This window comes from Aulostomus chinensis, chromosome 11, assembly GCF_037954235.1.
Source record: "Aulostomus chinensis isolate RoL2024-O1b breed Wild chromosome 11, RoL_Achi_v1.0, whole genome shotgun sequence".
Lineage (NCBI taxonomy): Eukaryota > Metazoa > Chordata > Actinopteri > Syngnathiformes > Aulostomidae > Aulostomus > Aulostomus chinensis.
The window spans coordinates 11585252-11610165 of record NC_141330.1 but is presented as its reverse complement, the minus strand read 5'-3'; the positions used below and the strand labels follow the sequence as shown (position 1 = coordinate 11610165).

Below are 24914 nucleotides of genomic sequence, written 5' to 3'. Positions count from 1 at the left end.
TGGTATTTCCAAGAAAAATAAATAATCATAACTTGATGTGTCTGAATTTGACCCACAAAGACGTAAATACAAAGTAATCAAGCAAGAGGAAATATTGACCTGCAGGGACCACATTTCTAATATCACTCAGTTGGAATTTTAACCTTCAGGTGGCGTTGTTTCAATTTTGATGGCTCGTTTTCCCCTGCTTCCTCACAGGATAATGCATGGTTCTCCTCCATCAGACTCACTGAATACTCACATCTTATATTTTTAATCAGTGCAGTTTGTAAAATCAGTGAATATTATAAACCAGGAGAAAACATTCAACTCACTACGCAGATAAATATTTCAGTTGGACACAAATACACAGGATGATGCAGTCCTGCAAATACAACAGTTCACAAATATTTTTAGTGTAATTTTAAGTATACTTTTATCAAGAATTAATAACCATACAGTTTAGTAATACTTTAAGTTGGTGTTGCAAATGCTTTACTATTTTTGAAAAGTTTTTTGGTAGTAGTTATTTTATGATTTTGAACTTTTACTTTGTGGATACAAATTATTTCAAATTTAGGGACCAAGTTATATCAGTTGGCCTCAAGACAACCAAAATGAGGGGACAAGTTTTAACAACATTAAATGATATATTTATTCTCTCCATGTCCAAAGAAACATATTTAGAGAAACAGAAAAACAAAGTTTAAGTATGCAGAACTCCAGTCCAGCACCTGCCTCCTGATGGATCTCAATCATCCATGTCATTACCACGCATGTCTGCCTCCGCTAGGAGCGAAGACAGTCAGTGAGCGCGCATGATGAGAGATGCGCTCTGTGAACGCGCTCACGCCTGCCGGTGCAGGGCGAGATATGACGGCAAAACCTAACGATCCATCTCTCTCTCACGCACACACACTGCCATAAAGACAAAGATCTACCTCTCAGACGGCAAGTCGAGGTTGATCAGACCTGAATACACCGGGTCTGTTCGGATTTAACTGCACAAAGGTAAGTGTGAGTGGTGACGCGAGAGAGGCTGGCTTTTATCTCACGCAAGATCTCGGTCAGTTGCATAGATCCTCCCACCGGCATTTGCCTATTTATACGGTTAGGACACCGGCGAGGGTGACAACAGGACACGACTGGGAGGTAGAAAGATCATTCACAGCGCGGTAAGAGACTGTCCTGGGCCGAGTGGTTGGTGTGTGCCTAAGTGTGTGCTTGACCTGAATTACGCAACGGTGGTAACATGCCCGCCACCGCATGTGCTCCTTGCGTCCTATCGGGGGGTAGCCTGCAAGGACCACTCGCTCCGGTCAGGAGTACAGTCAGGCTGTGAGGGTGACGTGGATGTTGTGGTTCTTCTAGCAGCATTCACTGCGGCAACATCCATCCATGTAGCCCGGTGCTGGTTTTACTATGATGAGCATGAGGACTGTGCAAGACATGGATGTATTTGCGGGCCTAAAAAAAATAAACTGAAATTATATTTTCAGTTTTAAATTAATTTAAAGTCTGTCATTTGGATGAATATGTAATATCAGCTAAGATTCTGAGTAAAATTTGCTGTCATCAATGTTGTTTTAATGTTGGTAACAGACAATACTCGTACACCGTGTTCTAGAAAAGCATGGTTCATCCTCTGTACTGATGAAACCATGCTTTTGCAGGTACATAAAAGGGCAGACAGAGTAGAGATCTAAAAATAAAATGTGTCATTTGAGCTTATCTGTTAGCGAGGGTTTTACTTTTAATATTTCCTAAAGGCACATGTTAATGTCTTATTTCTGAAAATTTGATTATATACGCTCAGTCCGTTGTCACTCTGGTGTTCATTTTTTGATTCAAAAATACTCTTAATTAAAAATGCTCAGATTTAGGTTCTTTTATTAAATATTTGCACTGGCCAGTGTCAGCTGGAGAAAATTGAGTTACACTATACAACAAGTGTAAATGTGATATCATATTTACACTTGTAAAGTATTTGATTTAATATCTGACACCAGTCGAGGCGACGGACAGAGCTGGAGGGCTAAATTTGCAGGTTCGGGTGAGTGAGCAACAATCCCATCTATCCTGTCTTTAACATGGAAAATCGCTGGTAAAATAATGCTGTGCACAAGTTTATTTTGTCACATATATTTTCCTGTTGGTTAAGAATAAACATACAGGTGTAACCACAAGCTGCTGTTTTCTTAACTAGACTCGGTGTGAATTTTTTTTGTGTGTGGAAAAACTGAACTAAACAATAAAAAAAACCAACCAAAAAAAACAATGTAAATTCATATCAGGAGAAATCAAGAATGGGCTAAAACCTCAAAGAAACTGTAGACCTCTCACCAGTTTGTAGTGTACATTGTACTGAGTACTGCCTTATTTTGAAAATTGTATAAAAAGTGTATTTTTTTGGCTGATATTTCCCTTCTCATATTTCTTTTTCTTCCATGTAAACTTATTCACTCTCAGCATGTGCCATCATGATTTGATTGTGTTGTTGTCTGGAGCACTAAAAAAGACAAAGTATCTTCATCTAATTAAAATAAATCCACTTTTAATGGCTGCAAACCAAAAGTTAATTCATTAAATGGAGCCGTGGCATTGAATTGCTAGTACCAGCCTGCCAACTGGGGCACGACATTCGCCAAACAGGGCAGGTAATGTGAGGAATCCCAGTGCTTTCACTGAAAATGGTAAACAAGCTGACCACTCGGCTGTCAGACGAAGGTCAGACGGGGATGGAGGGAGGGCGGGGTGCACATGAAATGAGGCAGATTGTAATGGCAGCGGGCAGACGGGGTGGGGGTTAAAGAAAGTGAGCATGACAAAAGCAGCATGAGCAGTGTTTTGGTTTGTATGAAACTGGGGCAAGTGGGAACTGTTTTGCTCTGGCTGGAGGGTGATGTTTTGGCCGGACTGGCTGTTATATGTGTGTCGTGGGTGTGAGGAGGAAGAGGAGCTCTGATTGGTTTGGACTGTCAGAATGCCAGGACCACATTCTCATCCTGCTGCTGTTGAAAGGGGCGGTAAAGACATAAACAGGCCCAGTGGGATTAGGGCCCAGTCGGAGGAGTGATCAGGGGGGATTTGCTGCCCGGCGGGCACACAATGGCACTGTCGCATAACACTCTAACACACACTACACATGCTCAACAGCAATGTTTCACAACAGACCCAAGCCTATATAAATCTGATTAGAACTCCCTTTTGTCTGGGAGCCGACACTGGGGTTAGACACTGGCCTTGCCGCAGGCCATTTGATGGGACAGGGGGTGTGGGTGCGTTGGCGGGACGGCATAGAGATAGACTGGGGAAATGTTGTGGCGGGTGATTCCATGTATGGAAGCCCCCAACCCCACCCCTGTGCACGCGTGTGTGTGTGTGTGCGTGCACGCGTTTCGTAGTCAGCTGACAGTGGTGGATGGAGATAGGATCTAAGCTAACATGAGACAACAACAACATTGGCATGTAGACACAAAGACAGCAAGCCGGTTTGAACCTGTTCAAATCATCTGTCCCAAAAAAATGCAAGCAGCAGGGGAAACAAAGCACAAAGGAGGCTCTGTGTTTAGTTGGATATCAAATGGACAGTTAGAGAAATATCTGGAACTTCTTCATATGGCTATGCTTGTGTTCCTCCACAGTGCCGGCTTTGGCCCAGGCTGCAGCCATGCCTCTTCTGGAAGAGACCACTCTGCCTCAAGAGCACCCACCCACCGTTCCTGTGGTCATCATTGGTAAACATTAACCACTCACTATTAACCTAATTCCACACGACTGCTGCTGATTCATCTATACTGGACCTCTATATGTGCCCCAGTGTGACGCAAAGCCATCACTCTCACAAACCTTGGTCTGTTTTCAGGGAACGGACCATCAGGTATTTGTCTGTCGTATCTGCTGAGTGGATATAAGCCCTACCATGACACAGCTACAGTACACCCAAATCCAATACTGTACAGAAAACTGCAGGACACCAAGCACCTACCCATCACTGAGCAGGTGAAAATACTAATACACATACATGAATACACGCTTCAAAGACCACACTATCCTTCTGTATGTGTCACGACAGTCTTTCTCTCTGCAGGACCTGGAATACTTGAGTGAAGGTCTCGAGGGGAGGTCGAGGAACCCCGTGGCTGTGCTTTTTGACACACTACTGCATCCTAATGCTGACTTTGGCTATGAGTTCCCCCCTGTCCTTCAATGGAGGAGGGACAAACAGCAACACATCCCACATGTTGTCCTGGGGAAAGCAACACCTGGAGGTGCCTGGCATGTAAGTTACTTCATGTAGACCTTTGCACACCTTCCACCAAACAAGATTTTGCCCTTGGGAATTGTATTTCCATTAATTCTCTGCTGCCCCCCTCTTTTCTCCTCAGGCAATGGAAGGTTCCATGCTGACTATTAGTCTTGGCATCTGGATGGAACTTCCAGGGGTCAACTACAGAGATTTGACAAGTGGAAAACGAAGGTAACGAAGTGTACAGCAAAGGCATTACTCAAGCCTCACTTTCATCCTGTGCTGCTTCTTCGCTCATCATCTCTCTCTTCTTTTTAGGGATGTCACCAGTGACAGAGCCACCCCTGAAGAGATCTCATCCTACTACCGTAACTATGTGAAACTAAAGGGCCTCCAAAAGAATTTTGTTGACAACACCTATGTGACCTCTGTCCAGAAACTCTGCCGAGGGCAAGAGGAGGAAGGTCTGGAAAATGGGCACACTGGTCTTGGAGATGGAAGGGTGAATGATAGTGGGAATGAGGGCTTTGAGGGAAATGGAGTTGAATGTGTAAACAATGGAGGAGGGGGGGCTCTCTGGGAGGTAAGGGGATATCAGCAGGTGCAGAACGATACACATGTCCCTTTCTCTCTGTTTGCCGAGAATGTAGTTCTGGCCACTGGGGCGTCTGATTCACCAGTTCGATTAAATGTAGAAGGAGAGGACCTGCCATTTGTATTCCACAGCATCTCAGACCTGGGGTTGGCTGTAAGCCGGAGACAACTCGATGTGAACTCTGATCCGGTTTTAATCGTAGGTGCCGGTTTAAGTGCTGCTGATGCAGTTCTGTGTGCTTGCAACAGCAACATCAGAGTGCTGCATGTCTTTCGAAAGAGCCTGGACGACACAGACCTCATCTTCAAACAGTTACCCAAGACGCTGTATCCAGAATACCACAAGGTCTATAACATGATGTGCTCTCAGACCTACAGAAACACAGCCCCTTCTTCTGCTTCAAACAGACCCCAAGCAGCGAGTATTGCTTCGTCTGTTTGTGCCAAGATGTGCCCAAAGCCTCAGCTCACCACGACTAACATGGCTGGTAACACCAGCGTCAGCCTATTTCCAAACTACACCAGTTTCCCTGAACACTGCGTGGTGTCCTTCCAGTCTGACACCAAGTGTTTGTTGCAGGGGAACAATTCCCTGAAGGCATTTAAGATCTCCATGGCTCTGGTGCTGATCGGGACCAATCCAAACTTGTTTTTCTTGAAGGGGCAAGGCCAGTACCTTGGTCAGGATCCAACAAAACCCATCTCCTGCAAGCAGAACCCAATTGACATCCACCCCTACACATTTGAGTGTACCAAGGAGCCTGGTCTGTTTGCCATGGGCCCGCTGGTGGGAGACAATTTTGTTCGCTTTTTGAAGGGTGGTGCTTTAGGCATTGCCTCCTGTCTCCTGAAGAGACTCAAGAAGAAAGGAAAGCTCATCAGCAATGGAGGAAATAACTTCATTTGAAAAGATGATGGAGAAAAGAGCAGTACATGTTGATCCGAAAGCACAGATTTCAAGTGCATGTACCAACTGATGTGAGGAGGGGAGGGGCAAACAAGTTTTATTTCAATCATTAATGCGGTGTTTTTTTTCATCAAAGCGAAGACATTTTTACAACTTTCTAAGACCAAAAAGACAATGGATGTACACTAAACAGTTTCTGAAGAAACACGAGACAGCTTTCAAGAGTCTGACTTCATATGAAGTCCCAGAAGTCCAAGCTACTGTGTGCCAATGTTTTCTAGTTGATCTGTAACCTCACAACTGAATGGGACCTTATTTTCATCAGGGTTATTTATTCGTTCACCATGTGTCTTTCAATTCATCTACTAACAAAACTTTACTTACTGTCATATCATTCTTTAGTTCTTATTTTAGCGTAGCCTTTTAGGAGAGGGAATGCTCCAAAGAAGAAAACACTACCTTTATAACAGAAGGAACTTAATGGCGAAGGACACATGCAGACAAAGCTACAGTCCCACTTCGAAATTTGTATTTCAGAAAGTGTGACCTAACCAGTACATGGCTAGGAATCCATAATGTTCCTGAATATTATGAGCCAACAATTTTTGCTGTTTTGAGCCTTAGATAATTCATTTCGCTGCTATTACAGGTGGTTGGAGCAATATAAGTAAAAAGCTAGGAAAGTCTAATTTTACGACCTATTTCTTATGTTACAGTGCCACCGAGAAGCTTTCTATGCAAATCATTTCTCTTGCAGATCTGAATGTATTCATGGATGCCTGTTGCTAATTTCAACATACATAACAAGTTTAAATTCAAGTGACCTGGTTCTGGCCATTAAAAAGACCATGCTGGTGTTTTAAATTGATCTCATTTTTAATTCCAACAGTTAAATTCTTGGCAAATGAAAATTTTCAATCTTCAGATTCAGGAACAACAGCCAACGTCAGAGCTTGAACGCTCATGATCCTTAACACAATAACGTCTTTTTCTTTTCAAGTTTAATTTTTATAGAAATTGATGAGAACATCTGTGGTCTGGTAGCCAACTCTTGATTTCATCACGTGGAAGCTACTCACTAATGGCTGAAAGTATCTGATGAGCAGACTTATTTCAATTGAGCCCACGCTCGAAACTGTGTAACCTTACAATGATAAACACAGAATGCTATTGAGTGGCTTATTTTAACAGTAAAATACAATTTGAGGACAACAGGATAAAAACATCAGCATGGTCATTTAACCGGAGCCTATCTACTTTACTGCCAATAATATCCTAGCTTCAACAAATACGGGAAAAAAGTCGTGCTTTTAAATTGTATTCAAACAAAATAGTCTAACTTTCCTGGTAGCTCAATGGTCTTAAACAACATGAATCGAAATAGCAAAAGTGCGTACAGCCCCTTGTGCAAATATTTTTTTATATTTTTTTATAAACCCAATTTTATCATTGACTTTGTATATTTGTAATTATGATATGCAATTCTAACATGTGATTATCACTGGAAAGGCTACTAACTCAGTCTAGCTGACATTAATGACCAGGTAATTGACTTATCAATACATGTTACAGATCATCTATCTCTGTAATCTTCAAAGAGCTTTATTTAAAATGTGAAGCATGACAGGCAACTTTATCATTTAACCCTAAACAGCAGTTACCAAATTTTGGCAAAGCTTTAGGTTGGAGTTGCTAAGCAATAACAGCTAGATAATAATATTTAATTTTCCATAATCACATGATCAGCTCCACAGTAAACACTCAATATTTAATGAGTGCAAACAAGTGTATAAAAAGCAGTTGTGGGCAGCAACAGTAGCAGTTAATTTTCCATTTGAATTTACACATTCCTTTCATTTATTTAAAAACTTCAAAGAGTGCATCATCATATGCATATCCATTTTTTGTGTGCGCAGCTCATGGTTTGTTTATTGTGACGTGACACTTTGATCCCTGAGTAGGGAAATTACTCTCTTGCCCCTTTCAATCCAGTGGTAGTTATAGTAAGTGTTTGGGGTAATGCATTACAACGTAACATGTTACTGTAGTCACTTTACTTTGACACTAACAAGGTAGTATTACTGTTTATTTTTTGACAATTATATAAGAGTTAATTAGTGGTAATGTTGTTACTGGTGTTTGATACTGAATTTTAACAGAATTATTCCTTCTTTTACTTCTGAATACTGTTTTGATATATATTAAATATAGCATGCAGGCATGAGGTATTGCCTGGCAGCAGCTGCTGTGAGGAAAAGACAAAAGAGTGCTCTGAGGACAGACACGGGGAGTGTTTGGCCACTACATCGTCTGACGTTTCAGACATGGAGACAGATAACTCTTATTGTTGTTTTGAATCTTTACTTTAAGGAAAGACAAACGTACAAACTTGTCCGCTGCTTTGAATTCCAATAGCAATGTGGTTGATAAATAAAGAATTTTGTGTCCATCCATATACATTTTAAAAATTGTGAGTAATACGGTAAGTAGAAAATTAGCCTTCAAAACAGGATAATGGGCAACTGAAGTTAGAGAATAAGGAAAAACAACAATGGGTCTAATTCATGAAACCTTCTTATGCACAAATGTGTCTTTAACTACTGCACTTAAATACTAATGAAATACTTTCAACCCTCACTTAAGTCTTACAGACAAGAAAGGCCTGGCTTTGACTAAAAAAGTCCTTCAGTTTTTAAGAAAATATTTGTGCATAAGAACATTTAATGAATGAGGCTCAAATCTCACTTTGCCATCCTGCTGCCCATGACAAGAGCAGACTTCCACACATCAGGCTGAGTTGACTCTCAGCTTGAATGTGGCACTTTCTTTTGGTAATATTAAGGAACGGTCAAGACCCAGAGATGATTGTGGCATGATGACTACCTATCTGAATAGTTTCAGATATGTAAAAGTGCCTAAAGGTTTGGTTTGTCTGAGAACATTTACCAAATGTTAACACTTGAATCCTTTTCCTCTCACCCACTTGACAAGTTTCAGCTAAACCAGGGAACATTTGGTCTTGACCGCAAAACAAAGGAGCAGCTGCTTTCAGCATGTAGGGTTTCAATGCTCTTGTACAACTGAAGAATTTTTAATGTTTTGTATGCCATATTTTTTATTATTGACAAATAAAGATTTTGAGACAAAGCTCTGAACTTCTGTTACATTACTTGCTGTCTGTGGCTTAATTAGTGTTAGAAAAAAGACATTTCGGAACTGGGAGAACAACAAAGTATACCATCGTCAAATATGTCCAATGATTTAAGCAGTCATACAGAGGAAGTTGTATCAATGTTAAAGTTGAAACAAAGATAATGGGAGTCATCAGTAAGATTATTTCTTTAGTTTTGTACTGTGCTGTCAGGATTTCACGTACTTCATGTGCCATTGAAATGAATTCCCTTTGGAGAACCTCAAGATGAAGGTATTTCATCTCCTCTTGGATAGTTTGGTGGGGTTGTACCTAAAGACACACAAACACACACACTCACATTTAACAGTTTATCTCATGGGTCCCTCAGGATGGGCTTTTAACATTCCTCATGGATCATCCCTCAATGTCCTTAGAGGCATTTTGAACAAACAAAAACAGCCTAAATTAAGAGCTGTAAAACACAGACAGTGTTTGAACAGCTTAAAGCAAACAAGCTTCCTATAAAACCACGTCTGGACACTTCATTTCAACCTACCAAAAAAATAGCGGACTGTTTTCTTAGCACCAGTGTCTGTTCCCCGGCTACGCATGACTGACCGAGTATGACTCAGTGATCAAACAGCTCAGCCTTGACACACAAACAAGATCAATCTCAGACTGTCTCTTTTCTGCTTTGTCAAAGAAAACACGCCGGCAGTGGCGGCGGCGGCGGCGGCAGCAGCGCCAGGTTACATCACCTCCGTTACCCTGGAAACCAATGTGATAAAAGAAGTTCAGATTGGTTCCACTGAAGCCAAGTTAGCTCCGCGACAGTCGGTTAATTGTGTTATCGGCAAATGATTAAAATGAGTGATGAATCCTTTCAGGGTTGCTTTCTATTTTTACCATCAAACATAAAGAATAAGAGACCAATCATGCCCACTACAAGAGACTGATTAGGGTTATAATTACCCAGAATATGAAAACAAAAAAAAGTGGTCCAGCTCCATCGATCATTTTATAGGAAGCTGATAACATTAATGTGTCTGGCCAGATATCTCACAATCTGATTGGTTGATGACTGTGATATGATGAATATATAACACAGTAGACATCATTTCATCACCTCCTTAAAATAATTGCCTTAGTCATTTTTTTTTTTTTAGCATAAATCAACTCCTTACAATGTTTTGTCTCCAGTTTTTTGTGTCTTCTGGAAAATGTGGAAAATGACTTAAGCGATTATTTTAAGAAGTTGACAATTTTCCTGTTTTGCAGAGTCAGAAGAACGCTATCAAAGCGATACACAAAAACACAACTTAATTATTTGGGTTCAACTGCATCATATTTTAACGGAGAAAATATTTCTCTCCAGCTTTGTAGAGTTTTCAGCTCCAAAATGAATCCTGATGAGTTTGCTGGGAGCAACTCTTCTCCCAAGAATGTAGTGGAAGGTTCTCTACTCAATTGAGGACACAGGTGACATGCAGGAGAGAATCCACTACAGAGGGAGGACAGATAACATCAGGACAGTGAACACCATCTACTTATGTAACAGAGGTAAAATTAAGGTTTCTGAGGAAGCCTTATTGAACATATTCACTTGATAGAAGTGGCTGTTACATAAAAGCCTTTATATGGGACTGTGAGGAGATAAGAAGGTCACCCCACAATCCACATTCCTACCTAAAGAGGTCATCTCCTTCAATCTCCTCCCGTCTGCTCTTGTGCTCCTCCTGAAACAAACATCAGCTCAAGTATGAGACATAAGATGAGACTGGCCACGCATGCAGGGTTCTGAGAGACAAAATAATACCTCGGCTGCATCTTTCAGCCATTCATCCAGATCAGAGTTCTTGCCTCTGGCATGAACAAGCAGATCCGTCCCCCCAATGATGTGTGGCGAGCCCTCGGTACCTGGCATTCGAGCCTGTCACATGAACATTAATCGAACTCAGATTAGAATATCTGAACTAGACCTGTTGGCTGTAACAACTCTACAACTGCACACTGGTGGTGAGTACTGTTTGTGAGTCTGATATGATGTCTGACCTTGCGGAAGCATTTGAAGTTGCTGGCGTAGCCATTGGTCTGCACCTGCTGCGGTTTAGTTTGGGGAAGCGTACTCACAGTGAGAGATCGGAACTCCACCAAAACCAGTTTTTTTGGGAGATCTTCATCAATCCTTGTTTCCTGCCACCCAAGACAATAAAAATATTCCTGATGAAGAGATAGGATTCTTTCTAGTGTCACATAATGTTGTTTTTGTTCTACAAAGCCAACAAGGAGAGTCATAGCCAATATGGCCTATGAGGAAGGAGAGAAATAGCAATGCAAGAGAGTTGGCACCATGGAACAGAAAGAAACTGCAGTGAGAGGCGTGATAGGAATGTTAGATTGAAACATTACCATGGAGGAAAAGCGAAGCACGGTTATCACTAAGATGAAAATACTGAAGCTGATATTTCGAGATCAAACTGAGGTGATGCAGCCCCACACTATAACACTTAAAAAATGGAGCTGAAATGAGAAAAACTTTTTATCCACTTAGATTACATAAAGTTGGTCACATTGTTCATCCGGGTCAAGGTCGCGGGGGCAGCAGCCTCAGCAAGGAAGCCCAGACTGTCCTCTCCCCAGCCACTTCCACCAGCTCTTCCAAGGGAATTCCGAGGCATTCCCAGGCCAGCCGAGAAATACAATCCCTCCAGTGTGTCCTGGGTCAGCCTCAAGGCCTCATCCCAGTTGGACATACCTGGGAGGCGTCCAGGAGGCATCCTCACCAGACGTGATCACCCGTAACCCAAACCCGGATAAGCGGAGGAGGAGCACGACGACGACACTGATCATCTATTTAACAAAATATGCCCTAAAAATCTATTTCTTTGTATTCTTGTTTTGTAAAAACTAAATATAATAAATACTCAGATAAGCACGGGCCAACCAATACAATCCTGACATCGCCCCGTCCATCAATCTTCAAATTATTTTAGGACCATGTATCTATGTATAAGATACATTAGCCAGTAAACATGGTGTGTCGGTGTGTCTGTTTGCCACTGCGGTTACAGGCCTGCAAGCTGGAACTTAGTGACTTTGAGGAAAAAGGATTCTGTGACAATGCCAGACTAAGCACAAGGCATTTTACAGAAGACTGATGAAAACCAGATATTCATATTCTGACTAAACATAAAGATAGACATGGAAAGTAAATGTAGAATCCATCCAACAGGGGAAACAGAAACATGCCTGTCACAACACTTACTCGGGCCTCCTGTTTGACCGCAACAGGCTTCGGAGGAGCCTCGGTCACTTCTTCAGGCCGGGTAGTTTCTGCTTTGAGTAGTTCAATATTCTACAAGAATAACAAATATTTACTGCAACCACGAGACACAAGAGAAAGAACTTTATGTGCCAGGGTACTTTACATGTTACTACCTTGTGGATTAACACATGAAACACTGATTTGAAATCCTGTTCTCACCTCAATAAAAGACTCATGGTCATCTTCAAAAGGCTGGAAGTTTCGATCTCTGTTGGTAGATGACGCTGCTTTGCTGGACTCATGATTAATGTTCTTGAGTTCAGATGAATGAAGCTGCTCAGGCTTGACTGAGACAATATGCCGTCCAGTTTTTGGGTCTTGATTCTTATTTGTACTCGGTTCCTTTTCCAGGCCTTCCTGGGGCCATTGGTTGGTTATTTCAGGTTCCTCTTGGGAAAGCCGTAGCCTCTTGCTAGGAAATGATGCTTCCATAGTAGTCATAGCCTCTTTGTGTTGAGCTGAACTGTGCGCTCTCAACTCACTGCCTGGTGGCTGCTCATCAAAGCAGTCCATGTCTTCTGACATGAAAGATTCCAGTTCATGCATTTCCATCTCTTCTTCCATCTCCTTCCTCTTTCTGCTCCGTAGCTCCCCGCGGGCAGCGTCTGGTGCGTCAAGTGCGAGCCTCTTTGGTTCTGACATCACAGCAGAGAGCTCATCCTCCAAAGGCCTCAATAACAAAATAAAAAACTAACAGTTAATAAGAAGATTTACTCACTTGACAATGTCAATGTTGCGCAACAAATTAACAGCATAAGAATAATCCAACCTTTTTTTTTAAAACACTGATTAGCATTTGTTGCCAGTAAAAGGTATGTTTATTGCTTTGTATTAAGTTGTTGTGCAGTAAATACACGTTACTATGGTGACAAAAGTAAAACATTTTTATAATAAGTACTCAAGGAGCAGATATTTACCTCTTCTTGTTGACTGGTTTAAAGAAACTGGTAAGAGTTGATTGTTTCTGTGGGGAGGCTTGTGTATGTTTCCGGGGGGAATGCTTCGGTAGGAAACGGGTGAGACTTGATTGTGTCTGTTGGGAAGGGTGCGCAGAGACTTTCTGAGGGGAATGCCTCTGTAGGAATGTCTTCCCTCCATCAGTGGTCTTAGGCAAAGGCGACTGAGCCCCAACACCATTATTAACTCCACCTGAAACAGCAGCAATTGTATTGATTAACTGCTTGGCATCTGCTCTAAGGCTGTGCACTTGCACAAATGTATCAGCTATGTTTGATTGGTCAGGGTTTTTTTTATTTGTTTTGCGGAAGGTTTTGTCATTTCTATTACTTAATGTGAAAGTCTGCCTCCTCCACAACTCAGTAAATTATTAACACGGACTGTGTATTTAAAAATGTGGCCAATTTTTCCCAAGGGGAGACTGTGGCAGTGCCTACACGGAATTCCTAGATATCATTTTTTTAATCTACAATTTTTCAGTCGTGGTTCATGTAAAATGTGTTGTTCCAGCATACAATCATCACTGGAATGATCCCTGCACAGAAATGGCAATTATAGCGACCATAGCTCAATTTATTATCATATTTCCAGTGTAAGGAGGTATGGATAGAGGACCGTAGAAGAGCGCCTCGATGGCTTTCTGCTAGAAATCCTCTAGAAAATCAGGTGCAAAAGCATAAATAGTGACACAGTCCACTGACAGTCCAAGAGCTACTGGCAGGCTAATGGTCAGTTGTGCGCCCGTTGAGCGATAAAACTGCTTTGATAGATTGAAGAAAACATCACAGTTTGGCTTAAAATGAAACCCTTCGCATTGTTAACCATGTATGACAAAAGTCTTTCTTGCGTAAAACCTCTGAGCTGCACCTTTTCCTCTAACTGATGTGTGGGGTCGCATTTGTGGACGACTCTGTCTGAAGGACAGTGTTTGTGTTTCCGTGCATGGAAGCTGAATCAGACATGATTGCTTATGAGCGAGGGAGACAGCAGAGCTGATTGAATCAGTCTGCTGTGCAGAGCTCTGCAGGGGAATAATAGAAATGGTCATGTTGGCAGTCTGAGGAAAATTTTGGAGACTGAACCGTGTACCAAAGAATTGAAGTTTCCAGGGAACTTGGCAGCATGCGCAACTTTTTTTCTTTATTTCCGTATTGGCAACTGCCACTAATAAATCAATGATTGAGCGATGCAGTGCTGTTCACCTACCGTCACTGCTAGATACCTTGTTCTTCTTTGCTCCAACAGATGAGGCCTGGTTTAATGTAATACAGTTTATGACTGGTGTAGTTTCATAGTTTGATCAGTTTGGCCTCTACTGTTCAAGCAGTCTCTACTATTTGCACGCCAACCCCTTGGCATTAGCGACTGGGACCAATCCATTCATACATTCGTGCATCTACCTGTGGGTTTGGATGCAGGCTCCTTCCTCTGTGAATCTTTGTTCTCTGCAGTGCTGAAAGATGATCTGATTGTATCAGCCACGATGAACTGACTGGACATCCTCTCAGCTGATGCTTCGGCCCGACAGAGCTGACTGGCGTTATAGTTTTGCTTCTTCTCAGGAGTCTCTCCTACTGCTGTAACCCCAGTCACCTCACATTGCTCCGTCCTGATACATGAACACAAGTGCAAACATTAGATGCTGTACAGTGAGGGATGGATTCCACATTTGTATGTACAAGTGTGTGTTTGTACCGTTGTGACAACTCTGTGTTAGCTACATATGCTGTGATGTTCTGGGATGTTGCAGGTAACATCGTCTCATCCACTGCTACGCTCTGCGACAGAGAGGCACTTGGAATACGGGGTTTCACCTTTGGCACTACATCAAAGGACATGAAATGTTACAAAATGAGTTGAAATAATAAAGAAATTGGAAGATGTCTACTAATTACACACATAACAGAATAACCAAAACCCCTGACCTGAGTCTGGTATTACACTGGATGGATTGCAGTAATGGCCACATGAAGCATAAATGGCAGCCAACCCAATTTCAGACTCAGTGATCACTCGAAGGCCTTTTCTGTGACGGTTGAAGAGAGAAAAAAAATACCACAGATGAAGAGTCTTTACTTGTCACCGAAACAAAAAAAAAACAACAACAACAAAAAAACAAATACATTGTAGATAAGAAAAACAGTGTGTGGAAACCTTTGAACGATGTTTTTCACAGAGTTTGCCCAGTTCATGGTAGACGACGAGAGCAGAGGCTGAGAGCTGCCAGTAGTGACATCGATCACGCAGCTTTGTGGAGACTCCAGTAGTTCTCGGGGCAGGGACCCCTCCTCCAGGAGCTGACTGCTGCCGCCTCCAAAACTCACTGCTGCACTCAGGCGCTTGAGCTGCAAACAACACAGATGTGCAGCACAGCACAGACTCACAATTCGATCGAAGTCAAAGACAGTATGTCTACTATTTCCACTTATCATGTTGTATCCTAGTGGACACTCAGGCCTTGTTTCAAGGCTTGATGCATTCATGCATATTTTATTTGTCATAAAAGCATCTGATGTACTGAATGTTATACAATGCTGCTGTGCTGATGCACACTGGCATCTTCAAGCTACCAGGCAGAGGGAAGAAACACTCTAATTATTTTATAACAGTCCTTGTGTTAGCAGGGCTATGAACTCATCAGATCACAAAATCATATTAAATCAAACATTTGGCTCATCTAATTTGATTTACTTTATGGACTTGAGCAATCATCTCTGAAATAAAATAATGGGTAGATGCATTAAATTGAGAAATAATCATTAGTTGTTGTTATTGAGACAACTCCACTGCAGCAGTGTCTACCAGAGGATCCCGAAGGGCTGACTGCTTAGCAACTGATGCTCAACTGACAAACATGAAGCTCATAAGATCATGTGACATGGCACAATAAAGCATGGCAGTGACTTGCAGCTTATGTTGGCCTTTACTGAGGAGGACAACATAGGATGAATATTAGGTTATCCAATGGAAAAAGAAGACAAACCTGTTTGACACTGAGGAAGATGAAGGTTAAGCCGGTGAAAAGCTGTTTGCGAACCAGAGTGGGTCTGAGGTTAACAGCCTCTTCATTCAAGCTGGGCTCATCAAGCTCAGGGGTGAAACTAAAGAAAGAGAAACGATAAGATCATGTTGTGTTCAGTGCAAAAACATACAAGCAAAGGGTCGGATGCTACCTCTCAGCTTTAGGAAGGGGTAACTTGTGCTGAGAGGCTCTGTTGATCTCTGAGAAGAACTCCGGCTTCACGATGGGACGACAGCACAACAGAGCAGCAATCGTCTAATTAGGAAAAACAGACAGAACATCAACCGGTTGCAAACACAGAACATGTTCTAACTAGGATGTAGCATCTGGTCTCGACCTTGATGGTGACTTTAACAGAAGGCATGGCCAGGTGGGTGCAGTCCTGGCTCCATGTGTTCACCAGCTTTCCTCCCAAAGACAGCAGGGCCTGAGAGAGTGATGCCTTGCCATCATTGTCCAGGCAAGAGGAGCATACGATCGGCTTTTGATGTTCCACACTGAGGTGGAGAAGAGACATAGAGGAAAAGTCATACAGAGATCAAAAAAACTCAAAATGTGATTCTGTGATATCGGGGGCCTTTTTGAGAAAGCAGGGTTCAAATTCTGAGACTAAACGTGAACTCTGGGTTTGTCATGTCCAAAGATAGAAAACAGTCACAGAACGGTTGACCATCAGGAGTTCAATTAACTCTGACCTCTGTCGTACGATGTATTAGAGATGCGTGGCCAGTAAAATGTTTTTGGACAAATGATGGATCGTCACAAAAAAAAAGTGGAAAAGTTCAGTTAGGTCGACTGCTGATACACGGCTATGCAAATTCATTTGGGTTTACCGAGGATTAGATTAACAGGGAAATGATATGTCATGTCAAAACACTGATTCAAGTTTAACAGGACTGAGGAATCAGGAGGAAAGACACACATTCAGAGTGTAACTTACCTCTATTTCTGGAAAGAAAAACCCAAAGTTCCCCTCATCTCAGGGCTTCCATACTCTCTGAAACAGGCCCCTGATCTTCTTTCAGTTACATACCTGAATTTGGAATCAAAAACCCCAAATATAACACGGTCCCCTGATTTCAGGTTCACTGTCGTATTCTCTCTCAGACGCTGGCTGTTGACAGAGGTGCCGTACTTGGAAGTGTCTTTAAGAGTCAGGGTCTATGAGTAAATAAAGAGAAGCATATAAATCTATCCATTGGGTAAAAAAATAATCTTCATGCCACATGATACCACATGAACCAAAAATATCAGAATATTTGGTGTTGAAAGAAAGAAACAGATGGAGGTGTAGCATACCAACATTTTCACACCACTAGCACAAGCCAACCAATCATAATATAACTGGCCAATAATAATAATAATAATAATAATATATAACTTCAGAGTAGGAAGAGCAGCACAGATGTATTTTGTTTAGTTTTTTACCTCCACCAAGAAAGGTACAATTTTGGTGCCACTGGCAGGATTCATGCAGCAAACTACCAGACTAAATTGATTGAAACCTTGTGGATGAATCAAGAAGGTGCTTGTTGCATAATGGTGCAGATCTGGATCCTGTCAGAATTTTTTTTCTGTTACCCTAAACATTGCATGACAGGACATTGGTGGATTGTTCAGAAGCTAGATTGGGTGGGAAAATGATTCTAAAATATTTCTGTATCAATTACTCGCACAGCCACATTTCACTCTTCAAACAATTTTCTTTTTTTGGGCCTCACGATCAGTAAATTTCCTGTGTTTACCAAATTTTGACACCCCCAAATAAAACATGATCCATTACACAGGTCTTTAGTAATCCACTGTGACAGAAAAAGCGTGATTTAGGAATTTTTCCAATTTAAGCAGGACATAGAATCAGCACAATAGCACCATCTGCTGTCTAAAAGTGCAACCAACGACAACTTCGAAAGAATAACATTACAAACCACCCGTCTTGTAGTATGAATAAGATGTCATTTAGCGAGTGATCTTCCTTAGAACTTTAATATGAAGCACTGAAAATGACAACGAGAAAGATCAGATCACTGCTTCTCTGTAATTTGTGTTTGATTGTTGCTTGAAACAAACATACTGTAGCATATAAGTCAACCAGAGAGATTTGAATTATATGACAGTTTAATTACCACATAATCCTCTGTCTCTCTCTCACCTGGTCAGTGACAGTGAACTGAGCATGAGCCCGGCTGATGGACTGGTCGTTAGGCAGGACAATGTTGCAGTTCTTGCGCCCCACCATGTACTCTTTATTTGGGAAGAGATAATGAGTCTCACCTGTGAAGCACAAGAGTTAGTTCACTGACCCAGTCTAGAAAAATATAACAAATGTAAGTAAATATTTATCTGATACAAAGCCACACAGCCACACCTTCGGTCAATTTAGAGTATCAATTAACCTAGTCCCCTCTGCACACAAAGACCCTGTGCTCCAGCCTGGGCTCGAGCCCAGAACCTTCTCGCTGTGAGGCGACAGTGCTAACTACTGCACCACCGTGCTGTCCCGAAGGAGTCTGGGGTAGGCTCCCCCCCAAGACCCTTAACAGGCTAAGTGGTAGAAAATGGATGGATGGATAGATTATACAAAGTCATGTACTAAAATAATGAAATAAATGTTACATTACATACTTGTGACTCAGAAAACCATTTAACTAAGTTTGTCAACTGGTGAATAGTGACAAAGCTAAATCACAAAATATGCTCTATTATCAGACTGTATAGCATAAATATGACCTGTGATGGTTCTACACAACTAAATTTAGGATGGTGTGGTCGACGAGGGAGAATAAACTCAACAGTGTCAGACACACTGACAGCACCAGAGGATGGAATACCTTGGTATCATTTTTTGTAAACAATATGAACCCAGGATGTGTTGTGGTGCTAAAAACGAAGTCAGTAACCTGCTTTAACTGAATGCATGTAAATGATAGCGTACATGTTGAAAGCTTGTTTTTGACGCAGACAAAAGAATTATATTTTTAAATCAGTCAATCACATCTGAATAACATCAAAACTGCAACGGAACCAGCAGAGTAGAAAGGAAATCAACTGCAGGGCAGCATGGATTTTTTAAGTCATAAGGTGATAAGGTTCGTTTTCACATGCCAAAGCATCTTTGAGGCATGAGGACAGACAGCAAAATAAAAGATCTTGGATTGGTTCTCTGCTATCAAGTTGTGTAGACCAAAATGTAGACAGGCTCAAAAGGAAAATGAGCAGCGCTAACTAACATAAAAACTCACTTCTACATATATATCATGATAATCGTTACTATCTACGGCCACCACCCCAAAACAGCATGAAATTACTTAACCTGAAATACGTTTAACACATATTAACATCCTAGCAAAACTGTTTAACACAGCTTTGTGAGACTAGGTTTCGTTTTTGATGTTCATTAACCCACTAGCTGTTTTTAAGCTAGTGTAAACATGTCAGCAACCACAGAGGAAGTTACCTCCAGCCTCCACGGGTATCAGAATCCACATTTTACGTCTCTTTGTGCCTCGGTGTTACATCAAGTACAAACGAGTAAAAAATAATGAAGAGTAAAAATAGATATATATGTATATATGTATATATATATATATTCAGCCGTGTAAGAACTTTTCTCTTATCAGCAGGATGAATTTCACGCGCCACAGTGTGACGTCTAAGCGACTCGAGCTTCTTCTTCTTCTGTGGTGTTTCATTCAGCAAGAATTCATAATATTGCGTAACTGCCACCTTCTGGCGCCAGATAACTCCTACATTGTCCTGATTATAGTTACTTCCAGATGTGAAAATTAAGATTTAATACTAGATTAAAAGAAAAATCTCTTAAATCTGGGATTTATGTAATGTTTTATTATTTTTAGTTTTTATTACCTTAATTATTTTATAATTTTGATGTGCTTTATATTGTTGTAACTCTTTTATAATGATCCAGAGATTTTGAGCAGTGGTTCACTATTCTACTTTCATTATGATTTTTCTTCTCCCTTTTATTTCCTTTTGTTTGATTATATTTTTCCTTATTCAATTGATATTTTTGCTTTTTGTTAGTTTTTAACATGACCTTTTGTCAGTCATTTGTGAATTTCTTTTTAAGTACATCATAACATTTATTTGTAAAAATCAATGTTATTATCAACTTAATTTACCTCTTGGGAACAAACTGAGGCACGGTGGTGCAGTGGTCAGCACTGTGGCCTCACAGCAAGAAGGATCCAGGTTTGAGTCCCAGCTTGGGCACGGGATGTTTTGGTGGTATACTGGTATCATAACTACACAGTTTTCTCATTTCCTGGAAAGGATAGCTAGTAAAATGCATTCCATAAAGGACTGTTATTTATGTTCATTTAACTATCCAGCGATTTTGAATTTCCTTTATTTTGCATGGTTTTGGAAAACAGATAAATGAATATATATCCAGTATAATTGGAATACCATAAACAACATAACTAAAAAAAAAGCTTCTTGTAAAATCATTAGACAATGAAAAACAATATGTTTAAAATTACAAAAAAATAAACAGATATGTTTTCAATATTAATGAAGCTTGCATGTTTACAATTTATTTTATTTTAATGATTAATCATTGATATTTTCAGGAATAACAAATCAAGTCTTCCATTGATGATGTTAAAGACAACCAACCCATCAACAAAGCCGTGAACTAATGTTTTTTTTTCTTTTTAATTCAAGTCAAAGAAGTGAATTAGATCACACTGTTGGACTGCTTCATCAACAATGAACGTCATCCACAACAACAGTTTAAGATTAAAATAATAGATATAAATAAATGAACAGATATCTCCTGTGTCACTTCAAAATTCAACATAATTCAACGTCAAATTAAATAAATCCACTGGCCTTTACTCTGTATAAAGATAAATCCAATTGTTTTCCTTTGCATGTTTTGCAGAAATCAAAATAAGGGATCATTGTCAGATTTCCATGGTTGGCCTGGGGCAGGTCTGAGGTGGCCTCGTCCCCAGAGGCAGGGCAGCTTGTGATTGGCTCTCATCACCGCAACGCTGGCACAAGAGTCAGGTTTACGGATCAGCTCACACCAGTCTGGGTAGTCTACAGGCTTGGATCCACTATAGAGAAGACCAGAGTTTGATCAGAGCATATAACCTGATGAAGACGTGAAAATACTTGTTGGAGTGTCACCAAACAAACTCACTGGTCACAGCATCCCACTCCGAAAGGCTCCATGCAGACACACTGGTAACAGTCACTGGTTATCCAGCTCTCCCCTATCCCATACACCTGTCCCATGTGTTCACAGCTCCCTGGAGAAAAAAAAATAGGCAAACAAATAAAATACTCCTGCTAAATGCACTTTAAAAATGGAAAGAAAAAGCGCACTTTATAAGATAAGAGATACGAGATAAGATAAACCTTTATTCGTCCCTCAGTGGGGAAATTGGCACTGTTACAGCAGCAGAAACAGAGACGTAGCAGCAGAAAAAGTACAGAGCAATAAATAGCAGAAACTATAATAAACTACAAGGAGGATGCAATAATTAAGTAAAATGTAATAATGGAGTAAAAGGTGTTAGATAAAAAAGAGATCAAATACTGAGTTCCTCAATTGTATTTATGTGCACCTTTTGGTTAACCATTATCCCTCTGACAAGGGTAACCAGACTATACTTTCCTTATCTCATATGCTCTTCATTCTATCACCTCAATTTTCCTGACTTTGTTAGTCACTGGCCTGGTCTGGTTAGGTACCTAACCTGGAAATTTCACTGGGAAATCCATGTCAAAATACACCACAAGATACTTTACTAAAATTAAGTTATGGGGATTAATACAACATAAATATATGTTAGTTGAAAGACATTTTTTACCAAAGGAGGGTTTTCTCAGTCTTTCGTGAACAAGTTCTACTCTGATACACAGCCAGGCTTGGAATTGCCATATTCGGAATTTGAATGATTTTTCCAGATAGGTCATAATCACGTAAGACCTGTAAAAGGTGAAACATAATTAATCATCTTAAGCTCACATGTACAAGCTAATGCACAAGGCACTTTACCTTTGGTGTTGAAGAAACACTCTCCACTGTTGTAGACAGAGAGACACGGCAAACTGGCACTCAGCATGAGCACCAAGGCTATGAGCACTCCTCCTGCTGTGTTCGCCATCTCTGAGAAGAATCAGTGCTCAGGTGAAACGAAAGACAGCCCCAGAACAACGATTCAGGTTGAGCCAAACATCAGCTTCTTGCATTACCTATGATAAAGGTTCCGCCTCTGCTCCTCTTGCTTTCATTCACACGCTTGTCTCTTCTTCGGTCGTCTGCGTCTCCTCTTCAGCGCCACTCTTGATATTTATACCGCACCGTACCGTCTTTATCTCTGCACCCATTTCCCCTCAATCTTGGTTTGCCCCCCCTCCCCCTGCTCATTAATTGTCATTCCATATCTTCACACACACACACAAACACTATGCACACAGAAACTCATTCAGCTGTTAGTGCAATGTTCGTCATTCCCTCTAGTTAGCTAGGAATTGGCCCCAGAGTATACAGTGTGTACTCTTTCAGATAACATTTGTCTCAGGGGGCAGCCATTTGACCCCTATCTCTGGATCACATGGTGGCACCATCAGCGGCCAGGCAGCCAGTGGCCTATTGTACTGCACAGGAGCCGCGTGCATGTGTACACATGAACCCTTGACCCTGCTCGTCATCTGATGCACCTCAAATGTCAAATTCAATTAATACATGGTTAAAAGCTCATTACGAAATCTTGGGTTTGAAAATGTATGCTACGGATGGTTCTCTCCAACTAACGATGTAACGATGCACATCAGTTACCTAATTCAATTTCATATCAGAGTCTCAATGAATTATCATGTAAATTACAATATTCTCATAATGGTCTTACATAATTCACTGAAGTTAATTGTATTTTTTATGTTCTTTGCATCATTGTGGGTCATTTGAGAGCTTCTTATTCATGTCGGAGAACGGTGTTTTCTGTCTTTGTGCTGGGATTTGCTTGACTAAACAACTATGAATCCTCTGTTAACAAAGCTCACGTGGACTCTCAAACACAGATTTGTCTCTTAGTTATAAAGAGATTTCATTTACTTTACCTGGAGGGTTCCTCTAACCTTAACACTTCTTTCCTATCTTAAACATTTACTTTGATTACAATCACTATGCCTGCCAACTTAGATCATAATGACCCAACTGAACAGGATCAACTTGCTCAATATCAAACCTGACAAGTGTCAAGAGCTCAAACCTGATTTCTGGTTTAACTGCTTTCAAGAGTAGTTATGATTTAAATGGTGACTTGTGCAGTTTTAATCCTCAGTACATCATTCGGTGCTACATGCTTGTTTGGAGCATTTTCACATTTTATACCCTCAAACCTAAAGACCTCATTTGTTTCAAAAGCAAATAGTTACTCACATCAGCGCCACAATTTTCCAGTCTCTGCCCCCACCGGCTTGTGCACACTGGGACGTAAGTTGTTACGCTATCTTAGAAACAGCCTGTGACTTAATAAAATTTCCTTTGAATGAATAATTGGCTAGAAGGGAGGAAGTGTTATTAGTTCTCCATGTGAAATTAATTCATTCAAAAACAGTATCCGAGGTATATGTGTCACATGTCTGATGCGACGGCTACGAGAAAAATCAATAAATGACAACAATGTTAAGACACGATCCGGCTTTATTCATGCCTGCACAGTTAAAATCAGAGTGCGGATGCTGTGACAAAGGTGGAAGAGCAATCTGAGGGTTGCTGGTTTGACCCCCCCCCCCCGACTTATTTACTTGGTCTAATATCATAAAATTATTATTATTATTCACTTTCTAAAGTAAAAAAAAAAGAAGTAACAACATTTTAAAAATAATTTCCTCTTTGCTATAAATCTTTACAAGTATACATTTGTACCTGGTGAAGGAGAGACTAGAATGTCTCTTGATGTCTCTCTGTCTCTGTCCCTCACTATTCTTCAAGCTAACTTGAAGATTTTGCAAACATGGTAGTTTGGAGCAACTTGTCTTACTCCAAAATTTCCATTTGCGCCACTTCATTCTTGCATGCCATTATCAGTCCCATCCACTGATCAACTCTAGAAGACATTTGAAATAATTCCCCAACTATTTGCTTTTCTTGTGTTATTTGTTACGAATCCCATGTGACATCTTACCCTGCACAGTAAAACAACATTCCCCCTGATGGGGGCAACAATGCCACATGTAGCCACTCACTAACTTTTATAACTCTGTACTAAAAATTTGTTCTTGCATTTGGGTTGCATGTCCACAATATGATGTCCTGACCAAGACATACATATGTATACACACTTATACACATATATATGAATAAGTGAAGATAAGCGTACGATGTGGAAATTCCTCCTGATGAGCTGGTCGCCACTTCACAGCCTCTGTTTGTGTGTATGTGTGTGAGGTGAACAGGAAAACACTGTAAAGCAGCAGGAGTGCAGGTGGAAAAATGAAACAGTGGATAACAATGAGAGAATGGTAATTATTGCATTGTTGTCAGTCGAGGACAAGAGAGAGTGAAGCACTTGGCTGCTGTCAGGTCTGTCTGTTTCCCCTTGGTATAACACACCTGTTTGCTCATGGAGCAGGATGTTTGGATCCTATTGTGCTGTTTAAAAAATACTGTATGTCATTTGTCAGTCAGAGTATGGACGGGTGTGTTCAAGAGAGAGAATGACAGACAATGGACGCAGAAACTTGATATTCAAGGTCATTGAGTTTTAT

At 40.8% G+C, this 24914-nt stretch overlaps 3 protein-coding genes across 4 annotated transcripts; 1 reads left to right on the top strand and 2 right to left on the bottom strand.

The window, feature by feature from the left end:
- Window positions 1–712: 712 nt before the first annotated feature.
- nbn (nibrin) lies at window positions 713–19827 on the bottom strand. Its single transcript, XM_086218476.1, has 17 exons — window positions 19624–19827; window positions 18319–18440; window positions 17200–17327; window positions 16504–16663; window positions 16318–16421; window positions 16128–16245; window positions 15299–15489; window positions 15070–15170; window positions 14840–14966; window positions 14545–14753; window positions 13105–13336; window positions 12347–12857; window positions 12128–12217; window positions 10915–11055; window positions 10679–10792; window positions 10549–10598; window positions 713–9192 (listed from the first exon to the last, which is right to left on the bottom strand). Exons 1-17 carry the CDS (start codon window positions 19652–19654, stop codon window positions 9159–9161), a joined length of 2463 nt encoding a protein of 820 aa, XP_086074602.1. The 5' UTR covers window positions 19655–19827; the 3' UTR covers window positions 713–9158.
- Window positions 791–8870, top strand: osgin2 (oxidative stress induced growth inhibitor family member 2). 2 transcript variants are annotated; one of them, XM_086218478.1, is made up of 6 exons: window positions 791–990; window positions 3624–3716; window positions 3845–3981; window positions 4070–4261; window positions 4368–4459; window positions 4547–8870. In XM_086218478.1, exons 2-6 carry the CDS (start codon window positions 3650–3652, stop codon window positions 5727–5729), a joined length of 1671 nt encoding a protein of 556 aa, XP_086074604.1. In that variant the 5' UTR covers window positions 791–990; window positions 3624–3649; the 3' UTR covers window positions 5730–8870. The 2 variants fall into 2 exon arrangements, with proteins under 2 accessions (XP_086074604.1, XP_086074603.1); XM_086218477.1 differs by lacking the exon at window positions 791–990 and adding an exon at window positions 1094–1154.
- Window positions 19828–20767: 940 nt separating the features above from the next.
- LOC147253341 (prostate-associated microseminoprotein-like) lies at window positions 20768–22473 on the bottom strand. Its single transcript, XM_086217208.1, has 4 exons — window positions 22395–22473; window positions 22198–22308; window positions 21337–21445; window positions 20768–21250 (listed from the first exon to the last, which is right to left on the bottom strand). Exons 2-4 carry the CDS (start codon window positions 22304–22306, stop codon window positions 21076–21078), a joined length of 393 nt encoding a protein of 130 aa, XP_086073334.1. The 5' UTR covers window positions 22307–22308; window positions 22395–22473; the 3' UTR covers window positions 20768–21075.
- Between the last annotated feature and the right edge of the window lie 2441 nt (window positions 22474–24914).